Source organism: Mus pahari, chromosome 10 (assembly GCF_900095145.1).
Source record: "Mus pahari chromosome 10, PAHARI_EIJ_v1.1, whole genome shotgun sequence".
Taxonomy (NCBI): domain Eukaryota; kingdom Metazoa; phylum Chordata; class Mammalia; order Rodentia; family Muridae; genus Mus; species Mus pahari.
Genome location: NC_034599.1, coordinates 105,484,793 through 105,501,966, shown reverse-complemented (window position 1 = coordinate 105,501,966; position 17,174 = coordinate 105,484,793). Strand labels below are relative to the sequence as shown.

The 17,174-nt window shown below is 41.7% G+C and overlaps 1 protein-coding gene across 42 annotated transcripts in view; it reads left to right on the top strand.

The window, feature by feature from the left end:
• Window positions 1-17,174, top strand: part of Arpp21 (cAMP regulated phosphoprotein 21) — a 176,986-nt gene that overhangs the window by 77,749 nt on the left and 82,063 nt on the right. For 11 of the 42 annotated variants that reach the window (XM_029542922.1, XM_029542920.1, XM_029542923.1 and 8 more), the window contains exons 10-14: window positions 1,962-2,070; window positions 4,231-4,332; window positions 10,470-10,507; window positions 12,244-12,303; window positions 16,194-16,423. In XM_029542922.1, coding sequence (XP_029398782.1) covers window positions 1,962-2,070; window positions 4,231-4,332; window positions 10,470-10,507; window positions 12,244-12,303; window positions 16,194-16,423 — 539 coding nt within the window. Of the gene's footprint in view, window positions 1-1,961; window positions 2,071-2,446; window positions 2,538-4,230; window positions 4,333-10,469; window positions 10,508-12,243; window positions 12,304-16,193; window positions 16,424-17,174 lie in introns of those variants that run through there. The other 31 variants (XM_029542955.1, XM_029542957.1, XM_029542954.1 and 28 more) reach the window with 10 other exon arrangements.

Here is a 17,174-nt window from a genome sequence, read left to right as displayed (position 1 = left end):
AAGGAAGGAAGGAAGGAAGGAAGGAAGGAAGGAAGGAAGGAAGGAAGGAAGGAAGAAAAGATGTAATATATAAAACAGCCAAAGAAGTGTTGGATGGAAATACCAGGATACTAAGTCATTTGGGGGAATTGTCATTTGCCCCAAACTGTAACTGAATATGTTACTAACTAAACTTTCACTCCGCAGTAGGGAACCCAAGTGAATGGTGACTGACCTGTATCAGACTTGTTCATTTCTAATGTCCTATTTCCACTTCCAGATCATTTGTTATGTTTTATTATATTGTAAGTTTGGTGGAAAATGGTTATATTGATCACCAAGATGATGTGATGAGGCTTCTTGGTTCTTTAAGTTGAGGGATGAGCCTCCCAGTTCCTGTCTCCAGCCACTGTGCACTGTATAACCAGAGGGACTGCACTACACTGCCCATGGGCTTGTAACCAGGCTGTTTCATGACTATAATTTCACAGGGCAAATCTATAGTCATGGAATCAAAGTAATCACTGAGGGGGTGCTTTTCTCATCTTAAAAAAAAAATTGTTCCTTCTGCATCCCACTTTTACCAACAAGCTGGGGCAAGAGGATGGCATCATTTTATAAACCCTGTACTCAGTGTAGATGTAGCTGGCACCATCCAAGTGTTTCTGCTCATTACCACTGTAAGGCTTCTCATCCTGACTTCAATTAGAAGCTTAAGACCATCCCTTGTCACCAAAGTGTTGCTTATAAGAAACCATTTTCTTGGTTGCTGGTCACCCACTGTAGAGCACAGGCACCATAAAGTGGCTTCCATTGCGGGTGACACCAGGAATCTAGCTGGGGCAGGAACTTCAGAAGTCTTGATACATTGGTCTTAACCTGGAGAGAAACACTTCAGCATGTTCCGTGTGAGGAACCCGAGCCCCCAACTCATTCATTGAGTTCTAGGATGTATGTAGTGCTGCTCGTGGGAAATTAACCCATAACGATTAAGAGATTGGGCCAAATCAATTGAATAGTCTGTACCAGTCAACTACATAGAGCCTTCCCTTCACACCAATCAGCTAACAAGTTGTTTAAATATCTTTTGCTTTCTTAATTACCGAGCTGATTTAGAAGATAAGGTCTTTAAGGTCAGAGGCGAAAGGAGCCAAATCCCCAGAGCGTCTGGAATTGGGAAGAAGCAGGAATATGTTTTAAACAAAGATCTCACCACTCAGAGGACCCTAGCCATGTGCTAAGAGGTAGTTACCAGACATGCATGAGAGGATGCATTCTATGTTTTAGGCATGTATATTTCTCTGGGCCTGGTAGCACATACCTGTCATTCCATCCTCTCAGGAGACTATGGCAGGAGGAGGCCATTGGCTTAACAGTGAGGTACAAAGTGAATTCAAGTCTACTCTGTGCAACTCGGGTCTCAAAATTGCAAGGAGAAAGAGGGCTGGAGATGCTGGAGATGCTGGAGATGCTGGGGATGCAGCTCAGTTACAGCCCTCGCTAGCAAGCATGAGCTCCCAAGTTCAATCTTCAGCACCAGGAAATACAAACATTAACAATGATTTCATATTTGCTTGAGGGTGTGAATGGGGAAATTATGTGTTCAGGAGCCACCAAAGGCCCAAGCAGCCAATGAAGACATCAAAGCAAACACTGTGTGTGTTGGTGACCTGAAATGTTTCTGTAAGTTCATCAGTGATGATCAGCATGTAGCAAGCGAGGTTCTGAGTTGAAAATGACAAAAGGTATTGTAACCCCTGTGAAGAGTGATATGTTAGTGACTTGGTATGAGTTGCCTATATTGCCAGCAATTCTAATTTCACAGCCAAGTATAAAGTTTTCTCTTTCTCTCTTTCTTTTTTTTTTTTTTTTTCCTTGTCAGTTAAATGCCACTGTGGGGAGGGAAAACTCACTACGAACTAAGTTTATTCAAATGGGAAAGCAATACTTCCTTTTATTGATATGTTTTACTTTGCTGGCAGACCAGAGCAAAGGTTTTGTGAACATTTAAAAGATGAAAAAAGTGAAGAATCCCAGAAGCGGTTTATCTTGAAGCGAGATAACTCTAGTATTGATAAAGAAGACAATCAGGTTGGTTCTCAAGTTTGAGAATGGCTGACGTTGTTGTTTTTGAAGGTGGGCTGACTGATGGTCTTGTTGCCCCTCTGTTGTCCCCTCCTGCCCCCCAGTCCTACCCCCCCCCCCGCTTCTGACAACTGCTGCCCTCTCTCCAATCCCTTGGCCTCTATTGCCTCCCCCTCCAGCATTCACCGGGTAGCCACGTGGTATTGCTCCAGTTGCTTAGCAGTGGCTCTGTGTGGGGCTCTGCATGGGTGGTGCTTGACGCAGTCTTTGCTGCATGTTGTGGTGGGGGTCGGGATGCCGCAAGCTCCAGCTGTGGGGGTAAGCTTGTCAGCTGCATTTCCAGATGTGTGTGTAACTCTGCCAGTCGCTCCACTCCCTACAGCTCTGTCCTTCCGTTGTGCACACTTTGAGTTGGATTATCACTGAGGACCGATGAGCCACCGGTGTAGCTGTAAAGAACATACCTTGTTATGGTGAGGACAGGAGGATTTTGCAACTATCCTAAAAATAAAAAAAAATAAAATAAAAAAAGCCTTCACAACAAAGCATCGAGTTTCCGTTCTAGTCTCCCACCCTTCCCATGTTTTATGGTTTATGTGATGCGTTTGCTCGTTTGCATGAAGTGTAGCAAAAACTGATTGCTGTGTATTTTGCCTGTGACAAACACTATGTCATTCGAGAAAGAACTTTAATCGTGGCCTTTGACCAACGGTAAAGAGACGTTACTGCATTCTCTGTGTGGGTAGGAGGGGGGGGTTACATGCAAAAAAGCTAAGAAAATTATAACCCCCCAAAAAACATTTAATAACAATAAGAATGTCAGAAAGCCCGGGGAATGTCTCGACAATGGCACTTGCTGTCTGACAATCAATATAGGTATTTTCGAAACATGCCTTTGCTTTAGAATTCACGAAGGTAAGACAGTACGTCTCTCACTCAAGGTCTCTTGCTAATTACTCAACGTGAGTCACTCTGAGCCGGCATAAGCATCTCTCTGTGCGATTATTTTAAAGAGCCTATTCTTTATCTGTACCTCCTTGTCTCTCACCACTGCTGACACCAGCCCTGGGCTGCACTGGGGCTCTTGTTGACTCGAAAACATGCCTATGTCGCGTACTCCATGGGTGTCTGGTGGACGTATGGATGAATGTGCTTAGTGTAGAGAGGATCTCGTCCACAATGGCAAATGATAGGAGGGAGGCAGCTGAGAAGTAGGGCTTGGGTCCGGGGAAAGGATGGAGACACCGTTCTCATGCTGGGTTCTTTGGATTGTTCTTTGAGATTTCTCTGTGCTGACCATTACCAGCAAACAGGTTTTCTAGGCTGAATTTCTGTTCCCCATACAGTTCACAGGGTCAGCCACTGAATGAACAAAAATGGCCTCGGAGCCAGAGATCATTCACAGGGCTCTTTTCAGGTCCCCAATTTCTCTACTTTCTTGCTTTTTCCTGAGATCCCAAATATTCACAGCCACTTCCCGCCTCCCCCCACCAGGCCCCCTGAACTCACTCTTCCCTCTTTTCCATCAAGACTTGGCCTCCTGTTGTGGTCAGACACACTCAGCAAAGGTGAAAGAGCTTACTCCTGACCATCCTAGCTCTGGGCCAACTCCTGAAGTATATGCAGGCCTGCTTATTTTTGAAATATGCATTCTACTTTCCTCCATAGAGGATGAAACCAGGAGTTGCAAATCCTTCCTATGTCAGCAGGTCACACACAGATACACACACACACACACACACACACACACACACACACACAGATGGATAGAGGGAGAAAAAGAGAGACACATACACACATGCATACACACATACACATCACAGACAGAAAAAGAGATACACACATGCACGCCTATACACATGCATATATATGTACACACATGCATATACAGAGAGACATACACACATGCATACACATATACACTATACACACACACAAGTGAATGCATGTGCACAGACACCATACACATACATGAACACATGCGCACCTCACAGGGATGCACACACATACACACAAATCTATGTCTCCTAGCCTAGACTCCTCAGGGAATAAAGGGGGTGGGGCTTGTCAGGCTCTGGTTATCTCCTTGAGCATTTATTATTCTCAGCTGATGGTTGCTTCACAGCTCACCATGGATAACCCTCCTGATTTCTTTTCTCTGTTCAGCAGAACAGAATGCACCCATTTAGAGATGACAGACGAAGTAAATCAATTGAAGAGAGAGAAGAGGAATATCAGAGAGTGAGGGAGAGAATATTTGCACATGATGTGAGTAGTTGTTTTAATTGCCTCTTGAGTATGGTCCTTCCATCAGCAGAAAGGCCCCTCATTGCTCGGACAGAGATCTGGCAGGGAGTACAGAGGCCGGGAGCAAGGAACGAGTTACAAAGCAGGAAACATACTGTTTCTGGGAGAGAACCTGGTTCAGGGATGCGTTGAAACAGTCCAAGAGTCTGTGTATGTGCCCCCCGGGGCATCACCTACCAGGGTAGAGAGAGGTGGTGTGGATTAGTAAAGGAGACAGCACAGAAAGTGTTATCAATTTCTGAAATTTCTTTACATCTATACTAGGTAGCTGATCACCTATAAGTGACTTTAAAAAAAAAAAGAAATATATATATATATATATATATATATATATATATATATATTTATATATATATGTATGTATGTATATAGGTATTAGGAGCCAGGGAAAGGGCTCAGAGAGGGAAGTGTTTATGTACAAACATGAAGACTTTGGTTTGAATCTCTAGCACCCTTGTAAAAGGCAGGGATAGGGACAGGCTTCCACAACACAAGCACTAAAGAGGTAGACACAGGGGGATCCTAGGAGCTCATTGGCCAACCAGTCTAGTCCATCTGCAAGCTGCTGCTTCCTAGAGGCAATCTGACTACAAACAGTAATGGAGAGAGCAATAGAAAGAGGCACCTGATGTGGGCCTCCGGTCCCCACACATGCATGCAGGCAGGCACGTGTGGGTATGCCACACACACGTTTGTACAGATGCACACACATATGCACATGCACACAGTGCAAACAAAATGCCATTTTATTAAAAAATCAACAGAATCCAGAAGAAGTTTAAAGAACTATGTGTTAGTGTACACTCTTTCTTATACAAAAACACACATACACATACACGCACACACAAATTATTTTCTGAATTATTAGCAAATATTGACACTTCACTATGAAAATGCTAATTGATAATATCCATCCCCATGTTGATTTCAGGTCAAATCAAATTTATGAACAATTTGTCAAGGGAATTTTCACTAAACAACTTCTTTTTTGTTGTTGTTTAAAACAAAACAAAGAAAATGTGATTGAGATTCTTTTTTTGTTGTTGTTTTTTACCCATTATGCTAAAAACCAAATGCAATTAAATTAGATAAAAAATGAAAATGTAAAAATTAATAGCTGAATTTCAAGGCAAATGAGTTAAAACATCAAGCAATTGCCATAGCTTCCTCTTCTATGAAGTCCTCGGGAGTTTCCTTGGGTGATGGGGAACCCCACACTGACAGCAGCAGAGGAGGCTTCGGTGTCGTCCTCTGTGGTCAGCACTTCCTGTACTCTTAGTCAGGTTTGAATATAGCTCTGTTGCAGTGGCTTGTTGCTTGGGGGCACAGCAAGCCAGCTGCTCACATTGTTCTTCAGTTTGGCAAGAGTCAGCAACCCCTACTCAGGGCAGCTCTTGAAGCTGCAGAAGAGGGAACACCTGCCGGGCAGGTTTTACTCTTACAAGTTCCCAACCTCACTTCCCTTGAAAACACTGACATAGAAATTTAATGATTCAATATTCTGGTCCAGAGCTCTTAAATTAGGAGAGCACGGGAGAGGAAAATAGGGCTGGAGGTATGGGTGCAAGTCTAGAAACTATGAGCAAGCTGCTAAGACTCTTGTTATGGTCAGAACGGGCCACGATTCAAACTCTCACTGGATAAGAGAATCAAATGACTAAAACTTTTGTCCTTGTCGTGAGAGGGCAAGAGTACATTTGTAGTTTGCGGGAGGCAGCCCATCCACCTCTGAAGACCTTTCATATTTGTACTTACTGGTCATGTTAAGTTTTACTGGCCACAGGAATGGATAACATTTCTTTCAACTGAAAAGCAGATCTAAGTATGACAGGGCTTAGGTGCCAAGCTTTTGCCAGTCCGTCACTAACCCCCCAACCCAAATCATTTACCAGCCTGCTACTGCAGGTCAGGGTTTTAAAATGAGACTCCTTCAGTCAAAATACACTCACAGACGAGACTCCATTATTGAGTGACACTCTTGATATCATTAGGGAAATGATGTTGTGTTTCTAAGGGGAAAAATTCCCTCTCATTGTTTAATACCTTCCTATAAGTTCCCATGATCCCTAAAAGCCTAAGAGAGGAAAACTCATGTTCGCTGGCATTCCCTTGGCCCACAGAGACAGTCTTGTCTCTGGCACTCTGTGGTTAGCTACTTGCTAACTATGATTAATTATCCCCAAATTTTCAGCACAAAGCAAGCTAAATCTGCTTATGACCTCGTCATCTCTGTGGGCTAGGCCTCTGATGTAGCTTGGAGGGCCATGGTAAGTCATGGGCTCTCGTCATCTCTGTGGACTAGGCCTCTGATGTAGCTTGGAGGGCCATGGTAAGTCATGGGCTCTCGTCATCTCTGTGGGCTAGGCCTCTGATATAGCTTGGAGGGCCATGGTAAGTCATGGGCTCTCGTCATCTCTGTGGGCTAGACCTCTGATGTAGCTTGGAGGGCCATAGTAAGTCATGGGCTCTAATAGATGTTTCAGTTCAGCTCTTAGCTGGGCCTTACTCCTGATAATTTGGCTGAGGAATTGTTAGCTGTTTCCAGACCTGCTGATGCGGTGACTTGGAGGTCCTCCCTTGTTCATTGGAACTGGTCTGTACTTCGCAATTTTCTTGAAGGGTGAGCACCACAGGAAATTGTTGTGTATCTCCAGAAACGGCAACTCACTTCCCCAAGGGAATGCAGTTCATGAGAGAAATGGAAGCAATAGTTACCTATGACGTAATCATGCAAGTGGCCATTTCCCCTCCGACTGCACACTGTTAAACACACAGACCACCCTGAGAACAATGTGGGAAGGTTGTGAGTGTTAAGGCATGGGAGATGACACTATACTCACAAGATGTCACCACAGCATCTATCAACTCAAAATTTCAAGGATGTAATATGGCCATATGAACTTTCTTGAATAGTATATACCGTGACACATCTTGCTCACCACTTCTTGACAGACTACTTCATGGGACACTCATCTATGCACCTGCAGTTCCCAAACTGATGGGTCATTGTCACCACTCAAGCTGTTGAGGTACAGGATCATTTCCCACACAATAATAGTGATTTCTCGTTAAGTCAACTATGTAACCAATACAAAGAATCCAGCATAAGAGCCCTGTGTTTTAGAAGTCTTTAATTTTAACTATTCTTTGATTTTATTTTCCTATGATTAAAAAAACAGAATGAACAAAATCAATTTTGCTCATCAATTATCATTTATATAGTGGGTATTCCAATATGGAGTATGTATATATATTTCCCTACCTGAGCTAACCATAGAAAGTTCAGCCTTTAGCAAGATTCAAGCTTATTTTAAATGAGAAATCTTGAATGTTTTAAGGAATGTGTCTCAGATATGTGAGTGTTTGAGAAACGGTGTGCATGTGTGCTTGTGTGCACGTGTACCTGTGTGTTTTTATATAGGCAGTCACATGAAAAAGAAAGGCATGTTGCCTTGGTGATACGCTAGAAATAATTTCAAACATGGCTTTAAAAGTTTGGAACCTTGAGATAAGATTGCTATCTGAGAGCCTAATAGTTGTAAGTGTACAGACAAATTTAGCTCTCAAATAACAAACCAGTATGCCTCTATTGTCAGTAAGATTTGGATAAAATGTTATTTCTTTGGTGAGAATTTAATCTCGTTTTCTGGTCCTTTCTACCTGATATTACTAACCTTGGGATGTCTAGTTAATAAAGCAGAATGTTCAAGAAAGGCATGTCTTGCCTGGAAGGAATTTTTCTGAAGGCATTTCTGTTGATAGGTCTCTAAGCAGGCTCCTGCTTGCTCCTCCACCATGTGTGGGGTCTGCCCCTGAGTGGCTGAGAGGGCACAGGCTGTGAGCACAGTGGGGGTGGGATGTGGGGGAGAACTATAATCCATTAAGCAAAATCATTTTCTTCTTTGGGGAAAAAAAAAGAAGCCTTTTATATCCGGGTATGCATATAAGTGACAGCTTTAAATGTTGTACTTAATTACTGTGACACTTTTATCTTTCTCTGCCATTAAATGTGCAAGTTATTAATACTCCCTTTTCTAAAGTTTATTTCTCCCAGCTACTGAATCACAGCTGTAGCTGTCTCACTTATGCGAGTGGGGGGGAGGGCCTCTGGTGGGGCCAGGGGAACCACTTTGGAGGAACTTTCTAAACACCCAGAGGTGTACTCTTGAAGGAAGTTTTTGGTGATAAAGACCTTCGATTTGTTGATGTCCTGCTTCTTCATTCGAAGAATTGAAGGTGTTTAGTCTCTCCTCCCCTCCAGTGGTTCGCAGTTAAGAAGTCTTAAGATCAGCTTCCTTAAATAGGAATGGATGATTCTCCAATCTAAGTGCCTGGTGGCAACGCTATAAGGCCCACTGACTTCTTTCCCACCATCCAAGAGACTCCATGTCTAAACAGAGCCTTAGGAAAGAAGTGATTTCATTGTCAGAAAGAAAGTGGGCCACTCCCTGGCTTGCCTTTCTGAGCATTAGCTTCAGGAACCTGCAGGTTTAAGCTAAGGAGTTGCTCACAGAGGCTGGGGAGATGGCTTAGTTGGCAAAGCAAAGCACAGGACCATGAGTTTGTTTGCCTCAAACCCAACCAAGATACTGTGAAGTGAGAAGCCACATGCTTTCAATTCCACTGGGCACTCAGAAACAGGTGGATCCTGGAGTCTCTGGCCAACTAATCTATATTTTTTGGTGAGTTCTAGGTCAGTGAGAGACCCTATTTCTAAATACATACATACATACATACATACATACATACATACATACATACATACATATATACATACATACATACATACATACATACATACATACATACATACATACATACAAACATACAGCCAGGTGAGTTCTAGGTCAGTGAGAGACCCTATTTCTAAATAAGTAAGTAAATAAATAAATAAATAAGTAAATAAAGCCAGGTGGAGGTCTGTGAGACGGTTTATCAGTAAAGGCACTTGTCACCAAGCCAGATAGTCTTAGCTCAAGGCCCAAATGCCCACCTGGAGAAAGGAAAGAAATGACTCCTGCAAGTTGTCTTCTGACCTTCACATGTGTGCATGTATATATATATATATATATATATATATATATATATATATATATATATATGCACCGACACACACACTGATAATGTACACACGTGCCTAAAGAACTGACAGAGTCACTATTATCTCTGCAGTACAGTGGGCCTGTTAGGTCCCTATTTATCCCTTTTGTAGCTCACATATTCATCTTGAAATCTATGCACAGAAGATGGTACATGGGTGAATAGACAGACAACACCTGCCCCTGATCTTGGTTTTGTATTGTTTCCAAGACAACACAATGTGCTGTCACATAAGCATGTGCCTGCTTTGCACAGACTTCTCTCTTTTCTTTCTTCAAGTTTAGCATGATCCACCTTTTCTTAGCAGATTAAAAGTAGTAGAGTTTTCTTCCCCAGAGTTGGCTCCTTAAGGGAAGTAAAACAAGAGAGCTATTGGCTTTCTGTGTGAAGCAGGAAGATAAACCAGGCAAAAGTCGCTCGACAGCATTTTCTAATTAGATTAAAGTGGTCAATGCTTGTCTTCTGTCCTTACTCCTACCCTCAATTCAGGTTAACAGTTGATGGCATTTCTTCAATGTTGAGAGACTTGTAGTAGTCTCCTTCTTCTGTGAGAGTGTGTCACAGAAGATGTGGGGAGTTCAGAATTAGGCTTCACACTTCTACCGGCCCTAGGTGGACCCTGTCAAATCTGCTTATCTTGTCTGGATTTGAACCTGTGCCCTCGGTTGGTATAAGATGCCACTCAAAACTCAACAGTCACCCTTCTCTCTCACCATTTGACTCAGCTTTCTCTTTTGATCTTGATCCTGACCTTGAACTTCCTCTGTTCATCTTCAGAGACTTCCTCAGGGGCAAATGCCTTGTGCTGATGTGAACTGGCTACCCTGCGGACAACACTAACCCATTTTTCTCCTTTTTAAGTTCTCCTCTTCTGTCTGTAATTTTCTTAATCCTTTCCCCAAGGAAGGGAAAGTAGTTTTAAAATCAGGCAAGGGTTTGAAGGAGCTCCACCAATCCCGCCCATCTGACATGGTGCCTTTTTTATCTTTATTTTTCAGTCAGTTTGCTCCCAGGAAAGCCTATTTTTGGACAACAGGTAAAATGAAATTTATGTTTCTTGTGTCTTCAGAGGAATGGTTTGTCACGTGTCCTCTACATTTTCATGTTCATATGTATCCAGTATATAAGTGTGTGCCTGAATATATGTATGAGAACATGCATATATCTGTGTGTGCACACATATATATTCACATATATGTTACTTGATTTGTTTAAAACATTTGATTTGAGGAAGGAGGTCTCTTGATTTCTTTCAGACAGGAGCTTAAGCATTTTTGCTCAAAGTCTCTTTTTTTGGCCCTCCCAAAGACACAGTCCCCCTGACAGGGATAAGAGTAGAGACCCAGTGGACATTCAGTTTCTCTGGCTTCTTGACCAGGTTGCTGAAAGTGTATTTCAAATCATTAGTCATTTCTTGGGTCTCATCACTTTAAATAGCTAGGCCCCAGATATGTATATATATATATATATATATATATATATATATATATATATATATATATATATAATTTCAAATTGCACAGATCTTCCTGTCTTCTTGAAAGTGCTGATGTGAAATGTTCTTTAAAATGCTGGCATTTGTATTTATCAGTGCAGCTGGCTTAAGCCTCAGTGAGAGAGGTACTGGAGAAATAGAGTGTTCATGGAGTTTGTAGACTACCTTGGGGTTAAGGGCAAACCGTTTAGACTTAACACCCTTTTCAGTTTGAAACTGTCACAGGTGTCACAGTATGCAAATGTTCCCATGATTCATACGTGGATCCCAGACAAAGGAAAGGGGTAACATGAGCCGTGCTAACCACATTTGATTAATCAAAATCTGAGACTTGATTTAGAAACACGGGATTCGTAAATAAAGCACCAGATTAATTTAATTTAGGGTGTCAGTGTCATGGGTGACCCTACAAGCCTGATTAAACTTGCAGCTCATTAAATGCTATTACTCAGAATTTAAACTGGTTACCAGAGATAACTAATCTAAAAGATGAAAGGTCACTGTGTTGGCAGTTGGATGTGTTGAGAGATTCACCTCTTTCAGGTGAAAGGAAGACAGAATATGTTCATTCCAAGCCCATACAATCTGAGGCCCAACTCTCCATTTTTAGTAAACTGAGAGTCCGTCATTGGTTACTTTGATGATGTCCTGACGTGTTTCTAAATTTTACACCCACACCAGAGACGTTGAGTAGAGACAGTTCACTTCCATAGAGACACATTTTGGAATCCTCTAACCAATCATTTCTCTATTCCCTGGTCATATTCATTGACTTGTAAATGCCCTAGATATTCAAGTTGAATCATATTCAGCATTATAATAACTGGCCTTCTCTGCCCACTGCCTGTATGAACATGTCCTAATAGTCCAAGAAGGATGCATCCATTTGAATGTCCCATCATAAAAAAATAAATATTATAATGGGCACTTACTTCCGGAATACTTAGATTTCCAGTGAATCAAATTAAATAACTTTGCAGTTATCTTAAGGTAAATCTCAACACATAGATTTAATTAAATTTCTATCCTGTGTCTACCAGCCTCTTCTGTTTTCCCATTCCTCCTCTTGCCCCTTTACCTCACACAGGATAAGGGTCTACAATAGTTATTTGCTGCTGTGAATTTATTGGTGCAAACCTTAACATCACACAAGTGAATCCTCGTGTGTAGGATTGATTTACAAGCAAGGCATGCTGCAGTAGAGTGCGCATCCGTACTGCATAGGCGTCTCATACCCTTAGGCTTTCTGTCGTAAACATGGTGTTTTTCATTCCCAGTAGGCTCCAGGAAGACAAGCACATATGCAATGAGACCTATAAGAAAAGACAGCTCTTTCGGTTGGTATGGTTTACTTTCATAAACTGTGTTTTCGGATGATGTGGCGGAATCCGTGTGCAATATCAGTGTTAGTATGCAATATTTCTGTTCATGGAGTTAAACTTTGTTCAGTTTTCTTCCTGTAGCGTTTGTTACAAAACTGGACGGGCAAGAGGTAGCACTGGAAGGACATGACTTTATGTATTCTTCTTCTGGGGTCTTCCTAGGAAGTACCATTATGTGGAGGATTCATGGTTTAAAACTATTGAACACACTCAAACCTGCTCTGACAAACTAAGCCGAGTTAAGATTCCGCTGGAAGGCTCCAATTCCCAATCCTAGAAACGAAATCGATGATAACTTTGTTAGGGTGGCTGGTGTTTAAATGACTATTGTCCATCACAGTATTTCAAACATGATTTTAAGTGCTTATTTGATTTCTAAAAGGAAATTATGAAGTTTCTTCAATTATAATGGACTACTTAGGCAAAGATTTGTGGAGTGAGGGGAAGGAATTAATTATTTTTTGAGTTCTGTGCTGGACTAACAGCTCTAAGAGACCAGAGGGCCAGACCCATTTTCATCACTTTCTGCCTGACATGCGTTATAAGGCCGGGTGTAAACAGTGTTATTAAAAACATTAAGTATCAGGTCTTCAAGATGGCTCAGAGGATAAGGTGCTTCTCAACAGGACTCATGAGTTCAGTTCAATCCCCACAACCCACATGGTAGAGAGAACCAAGTCCTGAATGCTACTTTCCAACCTACACACAGAGGACTTGGTACACACACACACACACACACACACACACACACACACACACAATTAAAATATATTCAGTATTTATTGTGTGTGTATTCTAAGTACTGGGAAGGATTGATCTCTGGTAGAATGAAGATAAAACACCAAACACCAAGCAAATTTCAAAGAAAGAAGAGAAGAAGAAAAGTGAATGGATTTACAAAACCTTTTGCAAGCAGTTTGAGTTGAGATCTTCACGATGAGTGGAGTGCTCTTGTTCCCTTAGGCATTAGTTGAAAAGGAGGAACTGGGGTCTTGTTTATTTGTTTCTTCCTTTCCTAGGCTGAACGTTGCTTTCCCAAGTCCCTTTTGCATCACTCCCCTTTTTGTTTCTCGATATTTAAGTGATGACCTCAAATTTGTTTTCTCCTGGAAACTCAGACCCTGAACTCACACACTCTGTGATATGGATTAGATATAATCCTTTTAAAAAGCCAGTTCCTTTAACACAACCCCCAAGTCACCTCCTAGCAGAGCTATGGTATAATCAGTGAAGCCATTGGAACATGGTGCCCATCACTTACCCCAGGCACTAAGTTTCAAATCTTATGGACACACAAATCATTGTAAAAGTGGTTCTGAGTACATATCTAACTTGGAGAAAATACAAAAATAACACAATGTTCAGAAGTAAAGGAAAGTGTCATTAGTTATCAATAAGCAAAGAAACAGAACAAAATGTGTATTTGCTTTATGAATGCCATGGAATGGAATACTAGTTGTTTACAAAAATCTCCGATGACATGATTTTCCTACATGCTTGTTGGAAAGGACAAAACTGAACTTTTCAAGGGGGGAAGGCATTTGAGTATGTGCTTTTTGTAACGTTTATGATTCCACAGAGAGTAGACATGTAATTCATTTAGGACCCCAGCCTGCCATTGCTGGGATAAATAGCCAGGAGTTAGAGAAATGAGAGTTACATTTCAATTTGTACATATCTAGAAACCATAAATAATTATGTATTTTAATTTGGATTCTATTTATGGTATCTCCTAAAAGCAGAAAGTTAAATTCTCCCCCCTTAAAAAAAAAAACTGCATAGATCCTGGCTTAGAATGCTGATTGGAGCTGCCACCAGGCCAGGGGAGGTTATCTCAGGTCACTTTATGGACAAGGGGAGATAGGTTAAGTCTAATGAGCTCATACAGTTGCTGGAAACAGTTTTACCATGCCAAAGGGTGTCAACTACGCCCTGGGAAAATGGAGGTTACCTCCTTTGGAAAGACAGTCTCAGCCACAGTGGAACTTTTACAAGCCTGGATTCCTGTCATGGAGGGTGCAGAAGTCGGGGTGGAAGGGAGAAATGAAGGGAAATTGGTGATGGGAGAAAGGATTGCTCCCACCTGAGGATCACAGTCTCCTCCTGCCATATCCTGCATACTGAGGCTCCAGATATTCTAGATCATCTACCTAGGAGATTGCTGTCTCATTCCTAGTTCAGTGATAGTTACTAAGGGATGGTTTGACTGCACTTCATCAGAGATGGGCCAACATGATCAGAATTTACAAGAGAAGAATGCAGTTGAACTTGGATGTTTTAAGAACAGACTACACTGGACAACACAAGACCCTGGGGAGGCTATTCTTCTACAGCAGCCCTAATAGCTTTCTTACATTTCTAAAAGTGTGTCAATTAAAGGCACCTGGACATTAGTGAGCATACCCCCTTCCTACATCAGGTCTCCTCTCAGGTGCCTGTTACTTCTTAAACCATCTTTCCCCCAAGGTTCTGACAATAGGCATCATAATAAAACTTTGATAAGGGGTGTTTTCATCTACTATGCCTCGGGAAAATACTTCTTATCCTCTGATTTCTCTATCCCACCACAACTCTTGCTTCTCAAAGCTCCTGTTGGTCTTCACTAGTTCTCAAATCCATTTCCCCTCTTAATCTTCCCAGGCACAGACAAAAGTTTCCTACGTTAAAACAGAGGCCCTGCTTCTGCTCAGTGTGCCAGGAGTATTTCTATTAGAGATCTCCCTGGACTCCTCACTCCTCAACGGGGCATTATTGACTTAGAGGGATTGGTTTAAAACCAAGCTTTGATCGGGGATTGAGGTCTGATTCATGCATTGATTGCATCACATCTCGTCTTGATGTGAGGTTACAAGGAACACTTATTACCTGTGAGTAATGTCCCCTTCACTCATTTATACCCCAGGAAAAGTCTAGGGTACTTTAATAGAACATTATTTTGGTGGGGGGGGGGAGCTTTCTAAATATGCACAGATTTGTTGCTTAAGGAGATTGGAAACTAGTGAAACTACAAATTTCTTCACAAAACACATGCAAACTTCCATATCTCTTGAAGGAAATCTGAGGTTCCCCACCAACTCAGCTTTAGCTATTGGGTAACTTCTATTATATTAGATACATTTTGAATGAATGTGTTCATTCACTTGAAGAGGTTTTTTGAAATTTCCACTGATGTTCTTGGAAAACTCTCAGGCCAACGTACAGGGTCAGGCTGATGCTTTCATGAACTGTTCTACCTGGTAAGGACTAACAAGCTGTTTCCTTAGCCCACTGAGGTTAGAGTCTCGGGACAGGTTCTCAGCATGAGTTCATATAGAAATTCCATGATCACTCTTTTGTTAAAAATCTTGCTGAACAAAGATTATCATCCAGGACCTAAAGTTGGAAAATGAATTAATAAATAGCTTTCCTCCAAGGCAAATTATTTAATGCTAAAGAAGAAAAAAAAATAAGTTCTTTCCTGGGAATTATTTTTAGAATTATGTAAGATGATAATTACTTCGGAACATGAATTCATTATTGATTTGAGTCAGGAGAGTGCACCCACTTTCCTCTCGGAGAGAGAAGCTAACAATTATGTTTTATAGCACTTGTCTCCAACTGTGTCTCCTTTACTGGCAGAGGGATCATGGTGTCTCTAGGTTTGGATTTCCCATGTATAATGTGTGCCATGTGTCATATGTTACGTGTCTTTGTGTCATCCAGGTATTTGTAACACTTTTGGGGGGGGGTGTTAAAACGGTCAGCGAGGAAAGTAGAGGTGACTATTCTCCGAAGGGCTCCTCTGCCCACCCACACTGTCATGATGCATAATTCTGTCCCTATGAATCTTCCTGACGGCTGTGCAGGGCTCACCGAGACAGCTCTGGAAGAACTTCCGGGAGCCGGCAGAGCAGCTCAGAGACTGAGCTCAGGTGGCCAGACCACCAGCGGGCTTGGAGCAGCACAGATTCGGACAGTTCCAACCGCAATCTCAAGCCCACCATGACCAAGACAGCAAGTTTTGGGGGCATCACGGTGCTGACCAGGGGCGACAGCACATCCAGTACCAGGAGTGCTGGGAAACTGTCCAAAACAGGTAGGTATTACTGAGAGGGTCCGCGCCCTGGTGCCTCCTGGATTCTATCCGGGCCATATGCTCTCTGTTTCTCTTGACTTTGAATTAACTAATGGCAGGAATAGTAATTCCACTCCATTTAAGGAATCAGGAGGTGTTATTTAAGTGGGTTATTGCGTCTTCCTGGTTAGCCACAGACTTGAAGCTCATCCTTAAGCTTCTTTCTCCTTAGTATCCTTCCTTAAATGTTATCAGATGTTTTATGAACCCATTTTACTTACTTAAAGTTTAAATGACATAATTTTTAAAATAAAGGTGAACCTTGATAAATACAGATAACAATTACTTAATAAAAGTTAGCTACTGCTTTTAAATGTAGTGCTATGACATACTTCTTATAGCTGCCTTCTAAGGGTAATAGATTTAGCTCCTGTATGAGTACACTGTTCCTCTGGTCCTGGACCTGTTATTATTTAAATTATGTGTAGATATTTCCTCCTCTGAGATATATAAATGCTAATATCTCCACATTTAATGGTTATTAGGAAGACGAAAAGTTTCAATATATGCAAACCAGTTTGCACGTAGCTGACATGTTACAAGGGTCTAGTCAGTGCACACTTATATTTATTGTGTCCACGAAATATTTGTACCCCTAATTTGCAGATGAGGAAGGCCAGTCTCTTGAGTGTTTAGTGAAGTGACACTCACTGAACACTGAGAATTGAAGGTCGTTTTTTTTTTTTTTTTTTTTTTTTTTTTTTTTTTTTTT